At 38.0% G+C, this 14137-nt stretch overlaps 1 protein-coding gene across 3 annotated transcripts in view; it reads right to left on the reverse strand.

Annotated features, from left to right (window-relative positions):
- LOC137044753 (regulator of microtubule dynamics protein 2) overlaps positions 1-14137 on the reverse strand; it is a 170938-nt gene that overhangs the window by 39148 nt on the left and 117653 nt on the right. For all 3 annotated transcript variants that reach the window (XM_067421016.1, XM_067421017.1, XM_067421018.1), the window contains exon 3: positions 12815-13242. In XM_067421016.1, the coding sequence (XP_067277117.1) occupies positions 12815-13242 (428 nt within the window). The remainder of the gene's footprint in view (positions 1-12814; positions 13243-14137) is intronic.

Raw genomic sequence — 14137 nt, forward strand, 5'->3', positions numbered from 1 at the left:
GTCTTGGGCTACAGGGTGATATGGCTAGTGGTTAATGTCACATGTGACACTGAATACTGGAGTAAAGATCCTGAAAATTCAGCTTTGCATCACAGAACTAAATGATAATTTGAAGTAGGGCTGAACGATATATCGTTTTTAGTATCTATATTTAGATATGAACTTTCAAGATATTACTATTGAAAAATGAAACGATATAGACGTTATAGATTTCCCCTCTCCGCGCTCGCCCTGCATACAACTCTGGCAGTCACAACAAACATCAGTTTTATGAGTGCAGCAGCAACGGCGCTGAATGAATGATGATCTGCTTTTGTCATTTTCCTTTTTTATTCAGAATATTCACAAATGTGTTAGCTATGGCATGAAATATCTGATATTCCAATTGTCTAATACATGCAAGTGGAAGAATATTGTTGTTTAAACACCTTTATAACGATCGCGTTAGTTGAGCTGTATGCGCGATGGGCGCCGCCGTGTTAGTTTGTGCCACATACGCAGTTCAGAGAATCAGATCTGTTGGGTTTACAACCTCTATGTTAACAACATGTGAATTCATCCATTTCTCCCGAAATACTTAAAAGTAAGTGACTGGTGAACTGGGAATAATATAGAGTAAACATTAAAGTTACTTACACAATGTGTGTATCTGATATGAATAAAACGTGTCGAATTATAATGGAAAGGATTATTATTACCTCTTCCATTGACATCAGTGTCTATTTTATGAACTCTAAAATGTATAGTTTTTTTAGTACTCATGTGAATTTATATATTTGAAACCTAACATAAACAGTATGTGGTTGAAAACACTGAAAAGTGATATATGACAGCTCTGAGCGCGCCTGTCTCTGGCTAAATTCAACATTTGGATTTAGCAGTTGATCGTGATGCACTTGATCATATGCTCCAGAGACCAGTCTCTGATTACACCTGTGTGATCGTACGAGCGAGAGGCTTAAAAACAATACATTTTCTGACACAAATTTTTGAAATGTAGGCTTAAATCTTTTTATTTTTCTGAGAAATGCTTGGTTTTCACCGAACACGTAGTCATATCGTATTGTATCGATATCGAGATATCTGGCATGAAAATCGAGATATGAAATTTTGTTCATATCGTCAGCCCTAATTTAAAGTATAATAAATTGAAAACCAAATATTTTAAATTGTAATATATCAAAATATAAAAAAAAAACTATTTTTGATCAAATAAATGCAGGCTTGATGTGCAGACGAAAATTATTCCAAAAACATTACAAATAGTAATGTGTCCATGTCCAAACCTTTGGCCTGTACTGTATATCAAAACTGCTTAATGTTACTGATTGAAATGTTGACCCAGGACAAGCTACAGGACTGTGAAGCTTTGGGCGTGTTGATGGACTCGATCTACTCCATCTATGTTTTGATGATGGTTCTGAATCCCATCTGGATGTAGTCTTTTGCTCAAAATGTTGCTTTTTTTACATTCAGGTGTTGATAAATAAAAACATGCATTAAGCTAGAATAAAACTTTATAGCTGTGTTTCAAAGCAGCAGAGGGCGTGTTCTTTCTTTTGATATATTGCGTGTTCAGATATTCATACAACAAAATATTCTGCTATGAACATTTAAACGTAAAAAAAACATTTAAAAAAATGCTTGCAGTGGCAGCCAATATATATATTTTTAAGCTGGTGGGTAAGAATTAAAAAGAAGAACTTAAAGATTTTGCTTTATGCTTTCAACCTGTGTTTTTTCCTACTCAAGTGACAGAAGGTGAAGAAATAAATAAATTAGGTAATAAATGTACAAACATAAGGGAGTCACTGATGCAGCCATTAATGGATATGCATTCATAAAGTGTTTGCATGCAAAATATCACACAAGTGAAGCAGGGTAATTAACGGTTTATTGGGATTGCCGGTTTCAGTAATACACCTACAGGCTTTAATATAAAAACACTGTGAGAGCTGTTTATTTTTCTGTTTAAAACAAGGCATGCAATGTCTGCCTGACTTTGACAGCTTTCAAAAAAAAATGCTTTCCTTTTCAATGACTGTAGGTGTGCACTAACACTCTCAGCAGCCGACATGAGTGCGTAAAAACATTAATTACAGGTTAAGGTACAAATGAAAGGCTTGAGAAAAAGTGAAAACATAAAAGGCTTCCATTAAGAACTGGCACCTATAGCATTTGCGTCATTTGCTGTTCGTGAGAACATTTGAGACTGCGAGCGATATATTCCTGCAGGGATGTGTTGGAGCTGGAACCTCCGAGGGCACTTCAATGTTACATACACGAAGGTCGCTCATGACAGTCAAAGGAAATCACCTGCAGCCCCAAGAACCGAAGAAACACTGACTGGAACACCAGTGATTGAGCTTTCTTCTAATCTCCTTCGGTGTTAACTCTCCCACAATGTTTTTATTTCAGGGGCTATAGTTACACATTAACTGCCAGAGATGGGAGTCATTTTAGCTACTCTCATCTGTCTGTCTGAAGTGATGTCATGTCATTATTGCTAAAAGTATACTGGAAACTCTACCTCTGCAATGCCGTTCTCTCTTCTGCAGTGTCATACAGACATAATTGTGAGTCATATCCAAAAACGAACTCAAGTTGAGCAGCACAAGCAATAAACACCAAAATAAATTATTTCTCTCAGTAAGCGGCATTGGCAGAGGGGAAAAAAACTCAATTTAACACAATTTAATTTTTGGATGGAACTATCACTTTAGGGAATACATTGAACACAACATGTCAGTAAATGTAAATGTCTAGGGAGCAGAGTTGTATTAGTAACAGTTTCGATTTCTGATCTCCAATACTTTCAAAATTATATAACATGTTATATAACATCAAAATGTTTATGATTAAAGCAAAAACAAATACCTAGCAATAGGCTCACAAAAATCAGCCTAATTCAAAGGGAAAACAAGTTTATATATTTGTTTTAAAAAATTAACTTTTTCTTCATTTTGCATCTTAAAGGTAGGGTAGGTAAGAATGATCTAAAACACTTTTGTCCAAATTTGTTTAAACTTTCTTTATATGTCAATACATATTTAAAATGTAAGTACTCTGAAAAGGAGAGTATAAAAATCGAGTGACTCTAGACTTGTTTGATCCGCAATAAACTCCCAGATGACCCAGTTTAAATACAGATTCATCTTCCCAGCGCTGAAGTACCCCTTTAAGAAGGGAAGATGTGTTCAGAGTTTTGCCGAATGGATACGGTGAATGTTTAATCACTCAGCGAGCTCTGTTTCACCTTCGTTGCTCTGGTTGGTTGTAGTGCTATCCTATCGCGTGCAAGAGGGAGTTTGAAAGACAACCGTTTATCCCGCCCCTCGGATTGAGCCCTGTCAATGGTGAGTTTCCAGACCAAACATCTTGATGTGGGTCTGGCTTGTCAGGTTAACCTACCCTACCTTTAAGTAAATATATCTTGATTTAAGAATATTTAAATATTTGCATTGAAAAACAAGACTGAGGAACCGAGGAAGATGTAAAAAAATTTGCATCGCATGCAACATTTAAATCCATGGGCCCTATCATAAACCAGGCAACCAGGTGCAACGCAAGTGTTTTTTTACTTGTTTCAGGCCGATGCAGTTATCATTTTCACGTCCAGCACCTCGTTTTTTAAATAGCAAATTCACTCATCTGAAATGCCCATCTGTTCGCCCTGGTCAGAAAAAAAGGTGTGTTAAGTAAGGGATAATGTACACCCAGCCAGTTATCGCAGAATAAACCCCGACAGAGTGATCAGGACAGAGTCTTGCATCACTCTGAAGGGGTTTATTCTGCGATAACAACCGGCTGGGTGTACATTATCCCGCTTATTACACGGCTACTAGTCTCAAATAAATAATTATTAGACACAAAATATTGTCTCGAGATTAAATATTTTATTAGCTCTTACGCAAAGCTTCCACGAAGGAAAACAGTTCCAACCTGCTTTAAGCCTTTATCTATTGCTGAAGATTTGCCATATGATAAATGTTGAAAATGAATGCTGAAAGGGTTAGTTCACCCAAAAATGAAACCAAGCCTATGATTTACTCACCCTCAAGTTATCATAGGTGTATATGACATTCTTCTTTCAGACAAATACAATCGGAGTTATTTAAAAAGTCCAGGCTAACGTTAATCCAAGCAGTAGTTGTAGTTGTGTTTGAAGTCCATAAAAAATGCAGCTGTCCGTCAAATAACGTGCTCCACACGGCTCCGATGGGTTAATAGAGCCTTCTAATTCGAATCAATGCGTTTGTGTAAGAAAAAGATATATATTAAAAACGTTATAAAGGAAACCTGCCTTGAAGTCTTCCATTGTTACCCACGGCTGCTTAAGCCACAAGATGGCGCCAGCGTTAAGCATAGAAGTAGTACCGGTCAAGATAACTCGTAGTACCCATATGAGCGGGCGTTATCTGGAAATAACATACCGCTGGAATGCGCGATTGACCAATCAGAATCAAGTATTTCACAGAGCCGTGTAATAAGGTGTATTGTTGGCGTGTTGCTATTTTGAGGAACTTAAAAAGACTGCAACAAAAAATGACCAACAAAAATCTGGTCCAAAGGCAATGGCGCAGATTTTTTAAATGTTATTTAACACACAACGTACGTACAGTGGCCCTCATTTATCAAAAGTGCGTACACCAAATTTCCAGCGTACACCCAAATCCACGGTGACTTTGAGATTTATCAATTAAGGACGTTGTCGTACGGCACGCTCAAATCCTACGGCAGCTCAGGAGGTGGCGTACGCACGTTTTGACGTTAGGCCCGGCAGCTGCGTATGGACTGGGACTGAATAATTCAGACTGACAAAATAATAATAAAAATGAAATTCTTCTTCTTTTAAATAATAATAATAATAAATAATAATAACAACATTCTTCTTCTAAATAACAATAAGCGTCATTAATAATAAAAATCATAATAATAATAAGAATTAGAAGAAGAAGAAGAAGAATCTTACAAATTGTCATGCAATTATTAATGTGAATGAATGGTACTCCACATCACATCATCATCACTATTGTACACCCCAATACATGTGACGTGATATGAAATTAAATGCTAATGGCTTCAAAAGAGTGCATTGTGATAGGTAATTTCTCATCCAAACAGCTCCTTAAACGGCTGGGGTGCGCTTCTCAACCCCCACACTAATAACAGTACTTGTAATTTGGGTCCATATTTTGTTTTTGTGGGCGCCTTTCCACCTGGTGATGGTCTCGATCTCCACGTCAGAGAAGTTTCGCTTCTTTACCGTCTTCGGTGTGTCCATGGCGTAAAATGAGGGCGTGGGGGAGACAGAGACTTGAATATATAGGGGTGTGTTATTCTAATGACATGGGAATTCCAGCGAGCTTGTCTGAGGTTCGGTTCTGGGTTCAAATCCAGCATCATTTTTTTCTTATTAAAACCAAGTGTTGATCAGTGATTCTGTATCAAGAGCAGTGACACATTATTAATTTATTTTGTGATTTAACCGGAACGAACAGAGAGTCTATGATGCAATAACGTGTTGTGTGTGCACCTCAATCAATCAACTTTATTTATATAGCGCTTTTACAATCACGATTGTGTCAAAGCAGCTTCACAGTGTTAAACAGGACAATATTGCAACAAAATTAGATTTGGCTGTATAGTCGTTCTGGAGAAAACGTGGAGAAAAGTGATGTTATCAGCTTATATTAATTTATCATATAGCGAACAATGTTGGCAGATCTCAATCTCAGACTAAAATAATATATTATTATGATAGACTAATCTTTTATTTTAACATAACTTATTGTACTGAAACCAATACCCTGTGCACTAAAATATCTCAATGTAGACTTTGGTGATCTTAAAGCTACATTGACCCCTATCTCCAAAACGTAGAGTTTATTTTTTTTTTTGCAATGTGGCACAGCCAGAATCTGAACGAAGTTGTCTTTCCTCAATCTGGATTGAAGGATGCAGCCAACACCCAGGAAAAACAGAATCTTCAACAAGAATTATTATGATGCCAATCTTTTATCTCCCTCTTTGTGTGGCCACCATGAGCAGAACTGTAAGGGTTCAAGAGCACAATGTTTGTTTGAGAGCACGTCTCACATCTGTCCTCAGCAAAGATCAACAACTGTCAAGGATCTGGCTTCACAATCAGATCTGAAGCATCATCAAGACAAACATTAACCAACATCATTAGCGCAGAGGTTTGCTTTTGCATTACTTCTCTGCTTTTGATTTGTTTATCTTTGCAAAGCAATGAAAACCATGTCCTATCATCACACCATTGACGAACAAGCAACAACACAAACTGAAGCCGAGTAATATGCTTTTGCATATTACAAAAACAAGTACTTTATGCTTAGAGTAAAAAGTTTGGGGGGGGGGACACACACACACTGAGTTTCAGTCAATCTCATGTCAATTTTGAGTACCTATAGAGTAGTATTGCAATCTTCTTATCTCCGAAAAGTCTTTAGTTATATTATATTTATAAAAGAAAGATAGGCTGTACCGAGTCTTTCCGGAAAAAAACGAGTGGATGGAGGCGTATCGTGTGGGTGGAGCTAAAAAAATCACGAGATGCGCTATTGCATGAGAGCGTCTGAAAGCTGTGACATCCTCAAGAAAAGAAAACGTTACCCTAAATAAACCATGGCTATCAATCAGATTCAACTAATACAGATATGATCCAGAATTAGATCCGGAGGCTGAAATAAACTGAACAGGAGAAGCAGCAACAGCAGGACGTCCGTCTCTGTGGTATGTACTGTATTTAGTGGCTTGTCAACATTTGTGTGTGTTTACTCGTGGTATATGATGACATGATTTGGTTTATGGACTATTGGATGCGACTAAACCTTAGCAGTAGCAAGCAAAACGGTTTTGCACGTCAGACTAGTGTATAACGTTATACATAGAACAACAATGGAGTAACCGTTAGAAAGAAGCACGCTTTGTGAGAACGTCCCCTAGGTTTATGTTTGGGGTGGTTCAATAAACAAACTGACACCTATATTGGTCAGCTAAACAAATGTATTTAAACACACCATAGATTGCATGCTCCATTGATAAATTAACTATATGTGATCGTGTTCTTTAATGATGTTTACTTACGCGACGATAGCCAACAACATAGACATTTCAAGCAGTTTTACTCACAGCCTGCTTCCAAAGCAGGAGGGTAAACCTTTATCGTTGGGACCGCTCCGTCAAAAACACACTTCTTTGGTAACTGTTGATTTCGTGAAGTCCTGTGACTGCAGTGACAGCAACGTTTATGGGCGTACATTTGCTCTCTCGCTCTGGTCGCTCACGCGCGTGCGCACCCTTCTGGGAGAAAAGCCGTACGGCCCATACAAGGACATTCCGCCCTATTGACGTCAAGGCAACCCATACTCGAAAAAAACTCTCCGAAACTTGTGAGAAACCGGAAGGAGTATTTTTGACACAGAAATATTCCATCAAACGTCCAACTTAGTTTTAAACTTTGTCCATGTTTAGAATGGGAATCCAAGTCTTTAACAGTGTAAAAAGCTAAGGATGCATGAAACAGCATTTTAACAATAGTGAATAGTGTATACTAATAGTAGTAAAGGTGTTCTTACACTTTTGATTTGCAAAAAGTAAAGGAGATATAAAACTCAAACAGTTCTCTTCTCATTCTCCAAGCCCTGATGAATATGGAATCAAAATAACACTCCCAAATGATTTATGATTTTCTAGTGTCCAACCTGCAGTTGAAGTGGAGCCAACATTTCAGTCAAAGTATTCAATGCAATTGTGGAAAAGGACACATGGGGGTTGCCTTTCTGTGTGTTTTCATTCATTGATCCTCCCATTCTTGTGCTAAAGTCTTTCTTTCTGTCTGCTCCGCATGTTCTCTCAGTGTAGGTGTTAATGAACGTTGCTGATCAGGAGATAAATCAGCACATTCCAGCACTGAAGCTCATCTCTGGTTTCATTTGTGATCCAGAACTGTCTGCAGTCTACAATACTGTAGATCTAACACAATGAACGAGGAACATTTAGTGCCTGATCAAGCTAGTGCCCACTCAAAAAAATTTGATGATAAAATAATCAACATCATTAAAATGAGACCGCCTTCCGTATTCAACTTGCAAAGAAAGTGTAACGCCTTTCGCAGTTCATAACTCTTACGCTACATTAGCCAGTTTTTCATGGGTTGAATACGGGAGGCGGTCTGGTGGGAGCTAGATATCTTACTTTATAAAGTTGGAAATATGGATATTTTTCTTACAAATCCCAGCTTCAGAAGGCCTTTATTAACCCCCGGAGCCATGTGGAGCATGTTTATTATGGATGAATGCACTTTTTTGAGCTTAAAACTCAATGAACCCCATCACTGCCATTATAAAGGTTGGAAGAGTCAGGATATTTATTTATATAACTCTGATTGTGTTCACAAGAAAGAAGAAAACCATATACACTTGGACTGCTTGAGGGTGAGTAAATCATGGGGTAATTTTCATTTTAAAATGAACTACTCCTTTAAAGTCCTTAATGTTAATTCCAACAACAAAATAAATCTTGGGAATACATAATGCCCCATAATAATTATCATAATGTAAAAATATCTGACACCGTGCACAAAATTATATTTGGGCTTGGTTTAGATCAGTGTCTAAGGGGTGTTGGGATGCAGATGTACATTTATTTTCATTGACAAAGTTTAAGTATATTTTTACAGAGTTGGAACTCTACTCTTATGAAAATTACAGTTGGTCCAAAAACATAACACCTCACTACCATGGAAGAAAAAAGAAAAAAAAAACATGGTTTCTATGGTATCTATAATGGCTTTATAGACCAGTTAAAGAGAGAAGATTTGTGAAGAATTTTGTGTTGTTGTTGTTATGCTGAACACCTCCATTCAACTAATTAAAAGTCCAATCTCAAGACTGCAAAACAAAGCAAACACTTTCAAAAGCAGAGCTGTTCAGGGGAACATGGTTACCATCCCAACGCTCAGTGGCTGTGCACACATTCAGATGACTCCATCGGCTGCAGCCCCCTGGAGTTTCAACCCACAAACTAGTCTTTATTCCTCGAATCCTTATTCCTTTCAAGTCTAGGGCGAGTAAGACTTTTTTGTTGAAAGAAAATATCTTGTAATTATTTTATTCAGCTAGGACACATTAAATTGGTCAACCATGACAGTAAAATACATTTATAGTGTTGTAAAACATTTCCATTTCAAATAAATGCTATTTTTATTAACTTTCTATTCCTCAAATAATTCTGAAAAAGCATCAGTTTACACAAAATTATTAAGCAGCACAACCGCTTTCAACATTGATAATAAGACATTTCTTAAACACCAAATCAGGATATTAGAATGATTTCTGAAGGATCATGTGATACTGAAGACTGGGGCAATGATGACGGAAATGAAGCTTTGCATCACAGGAAATAGATAATTAAATTATTTTAACTGTATTTTTGATCAAATAAATGCAGTCTTGGTCGGTATAAAATAACTATTTTGAACATTGAAACAAATCGTACCGAGCCCAAATCAAATCCACAAGTGAAACGCCACATTTAGTCACAAATAAACTATTATTTAAGTACAAATACAAGGTTGTTATAGGTCTGAGCATCTGTATGTCACACCTCAATGATCTCCAAAAACAATGTCTTGACATTTCCTTTCTAGCAATGCAATAGTCACAGATAAACAACGTCACAGTCCATTTTGCAGAGCAGTTAATTAAAGAGCATTCACTCATTTCCATCCTATACCAGCTGGAGTGATCTGACCTGTCTGCGTCTATGTAAACAATAACTTTTCCTAAATCTACAGCAATCAAACATAATAAATGGCATCGGTTTAAACATTCAAGTATTAAGATCCTTTAACAACTAAGGCGAGCTGTGACGTGATTTCACTCTAGCAATGTAGGAACGTTGACAGAATTACAAGTTCCTACATGAGACAGTAAAACTTAGGCTGTGATAAATCAGCAGTCACTCTTTTAGATTTATCTGCCGGTGCTTTACAGAGAGACAGAAAGGAGGAAACCGTTTTGACAGATGAACAGTCCTTTGAAGCCCAAGCGGCCCAAGGACCAAATTACACACGCTCTTGAATCAACGTTCTGCGCTGCACTATGGTGTTAAAACACATCCTGACTGCTCAAAAACATGATAACCGAGCAACACAAAAGCTAGTCATGGTCTAGAAATGCTCAAAACCTTCTTTAGATGCCTCAAGGGTTTCCTTTATTTTTACACTTCGAGGCTGTGGAGGTAAAATTGCACAAACCAAGTAGCTTAAAACAACAAATCATTTTTGGGAAATGCTGAAGTGCTGAAGAACATAATGTGCTAAAAAATAACAAGAACTGAAGTTTAATGCTATGGAAAACAAAACAGATTATTTCTGAATGGCTTCAGGAGCAGAATTTAGTGAGACTGGAACAGACTTGTAAAGTGCTTAATGCTGAATTTAGTGAACAATCGTTGAAATGAATGACTGGAGGCAGCGGAGTTTACCTCGTCTGTACAGACTACACATGATCTGGAGTGCTCTCATCTCTCTCCCTGACTCATGCCGCAGCGATGTGCACACTTCTAATCCTCCTAAAACTCAAAATTAAATCTGCACTAGGTAACTTTTGCTCTCGGGGTCCTCCTACAGTTGGGAAAAAATATTGTCCTCTACTACTGTCGTAAACTCTGTCATGCTACATCAGAGTGCATTTGTTGACATGACAACCATGATAGCCCTGAACTAGTGATGAGCGGGTCGCCTCATAGGTTTAAATTCACCTGTTTTAGGCGGCTAGCTGTGTCCTGCGCTGAAGTCCCGTGAGAACGCCGTTGTAGCTGGAAAAATAGTCCAGTCGAGAAGAGTATTGTGTTTATGAAGAGGCTCTGCTCATTGGCTCGTCGGTCCTCAGTATTGAACGTGTCCGAGAGAAACAGTTTTCGATTCTGTACTGCTGATCCTGAGGACCGCTGCTCGTTCAGTTTCTCGCTCATGCTCAGTATCAGCGGCTCGTGAGTTCATCAGATCTCTCAGCAAAATATGACTCAGTTCAGTGAACTGAGTTACAACATATACTTCAAGACATCAGTTTATTTATATTCGGAGGGACTGTCACTCATGTCAGAAAGTGAGTAACTAAAGTAACTTGTGTGATCAGTGCTGATTTGAGACGCAAACCGTTTAGAGCGATTCAGTCTGATTTGGTGAACTGGTTCTGGTCACTAAAAAGAACCAGTTCAAAAGAACGATTCGTTCGTGAACCGGACATCACTAGAGTGATGATCCGATCGGGCTCACGGGTGAAGAAATTTTTCGCGTTTGTACCTTTCCGAATTGTGCGAACACTTGACTAACTTACACAGACACAACACAGCGGGGCCGACTGAAGAAAAATGCCATTCCATGGTTAAAGATTGGTGCAACCACTGTGGAGGTAATGTAAACTTTATTTATCCTTCCTTTTGGGCACACACGGCTTGAGGGAAAATGTACAGTAATTTAAAATAAGACGCTCTTCCCAACTGGACTGCCTTTTTTCCGGCTACCGCTGAGTTCCCAAGGGACTTCAGCACGAGACTACAGCTAGCTGCCTAAAACAGGTGAATTTAAACAATGGCTAAGTGGCTAAACGCATCTCGTTGTTATGTAAGGGCCCTGTTCATGTTGGACAGACATTTTAATTGCATTTTGTGTCTGTAAAGAGGCACAAAGACACCCTTTACGTTATGCCTCTAAAGCTGCCATTTTAGCTATTTTTAGCATTCCAGATTAATTAATATAAAGCACCAATCCGGTTTGTTTTTTTTTCTTCTATAGACTGTACTAACAAAGATACAATGATCAAGATAAACTTAAAAATTCACCGGAGTCGTCCTTTAATTTTTTCTCTGAGAAAATTACAAAGAACGGCACTGAAGTCATTCTTAAGAAGGGAAGATGTGTTTTAAGTTTTGCCGACCGGATACAGCGAAAGATTAATCTGTCAGCTAGCTCTGCTTCACCTTCGTTGCTCTGGTTGGCGTGCACGCCGTGCAGAGTGAGTTTGAAAGACAACCGTTTATCCCGCCCCTCGGATTGAGCCCAGTCAATGGTAAGTTTCCAGACTAAACATCTTGATGTGGGTCTGGCTTGTCAGGTTAGTTCTCCATTATTAATCTTCCCCAAAACTCTGACATTCCAAAACGTTTATTAAGAGATTGTAAAATAAATCCTTAAGAATCGAGTGATTTAATCCTTCATCTGAAGAGACACAATTCCTTTATAATATGATGGAAATATTTAATTTAGGCTTTAAAGTCACATACAAACATTGATAATTGAATGTATTAATATGAGTACTCAATTCATATGGACATTTTGTAATCCCTTCATAAATGTTTGAACAGTCAGATTTTAATATACTTTCAATTGAGGTCCAGAAATCTCTCAGGTCTGAAACAACATATGGGAAGGGGCACCAAATTTTCCCCTGAATAGCGCCGAACGGACCCCCTCTCTGACCAGGGCCCTTGTATCTGTGTAATAGCTTGGTGAAGAGTGTCATTAAAGCATTGATCATTGAAGCCAATCACAGACATATTTGATGAGCGTGAGGCGATGAGCTAATCTGAGGTGTTTTCAATTATGCTTAACAGCGCTCAAAGTGTTTTTAAAATTTCAGTACCGACTTAGTACCAAAGTCAGTACTTTTGACAACACTAGACAGAATTATTTTCATTTTTGGGTGAACTATTCTTTTAAGAAACATCTGTCAGGTAGAAGCATTTCCTGGCATTCTACAAAAAAAAAGGATCTCAGCAAACTCACCCTCCTTCACTCTCTGCCTCTTCCGAGCTTTGTCCTTCACTTCTATCTGGGACACCTGCTCTTTTTCTCCTGGCGGGTGTTCGATGTAGTGGACTTGCCTTGCGAGCACCAATTTCTTCCCCGCTTCGGCCCCTCAGCTGATCTCGGATGTTGTCCTGCAGGTGTGGAAGCGCATCCTTCAGGGCTTTTACTTCTTCTTTGAGCTCAGACACACAGTGGATCAGAGCACCGAGCCGATCCAGCACTTCCGCCTGGCCCGTCTGCAAACCCAGACTGCCTCCTGTGTAATCTGCGTTAGTGCTCAGGTGTGGGACATTGCCACCACCTGCTCCAACTTTCCGGAAGTAGACGATCGCCAAGCTGATCCCAGCAGCCCCTGCCAAAACTCCCAAAGCTACAGCCCTGCTGTCTGCTTGAGCCATCCTAAACTGCAGGGACGGAAAAAAAAGAAGAAAAAAAAACACTTATTAAACACTTCACATTCAATACACATACGTACTCTGGTAATATTACTAATTATACCAAACATTTCTTCATAGCAAACCAGTAAAATTGATAACAATTCAGGACCAAATTTATTCAGACACTTTGACCTGACCATGTTTTGCTTGAGTGTTTTTCCTTTAATATGCAACATTTTAGACCACAGTCTGAACAAAATGAAGCTTGGTTAATCTAAATTGGTATTATCTAACTGTGCAGTTAAATGTAACCGCTGACAACTGATTGGTTGATTGCAATCCATTACATACCTTTCTATCAAAGTTATCTGACATTATAAAGATGAATTGGTTCTGACAGCTTAACTGTGAGTCCTATTTTAGATAAGAAATCTTTATTGTCCACACATATGGAAAATCATCTTCAGCCTCACAAAAACATAAAAAAAACATATCACCAATACATCTGACCAATACAGCAAACAAAAAACATAAAATAAATATGTAAACTAATTACAAATCTTACAAACTTTTACTTAGTTATCTTATTTATGGTCTTAGTAAGACCATAAATAAGGTAACTAAGTAAAATTACCTTTAGATACAACCCTTAGAGTGTACATAGACCTAATCATAGATCACTAATTTACAAACCCAATTCCAAAAAAAAGTTTGAACACTGTACAAATTGTGAACAAAAACAGAGAATGCAACAATGTGGAAGTTTCAAATGCCAATATTTTATTCAGAATGCAACATAGATAACATATAAAATGTTTAAACTGAGAAAATGTATAATTTTAAAGGGGGGGTGAAACACTCAGTTTCAGTCAGTGTCATGTCAATCTTGAGTACCTATAGAGTAGCATTGCATCCTGCATAT

Source organism: Pseudorasbora parva, chromosome 17 (genome assembly GCF_024679245.1).
Source record: "Pseudorasbora parva isolate DD20220531a chromosome 17, ASM2467924v1, whole genome shotgun sequence".
Lineage (NCBI taxonomy): Eukaryota > Metazoa > Chordata > Actinopteri > Cypriniformes > Gobionidae > Pseudorasbora > Pseudorasbora parva.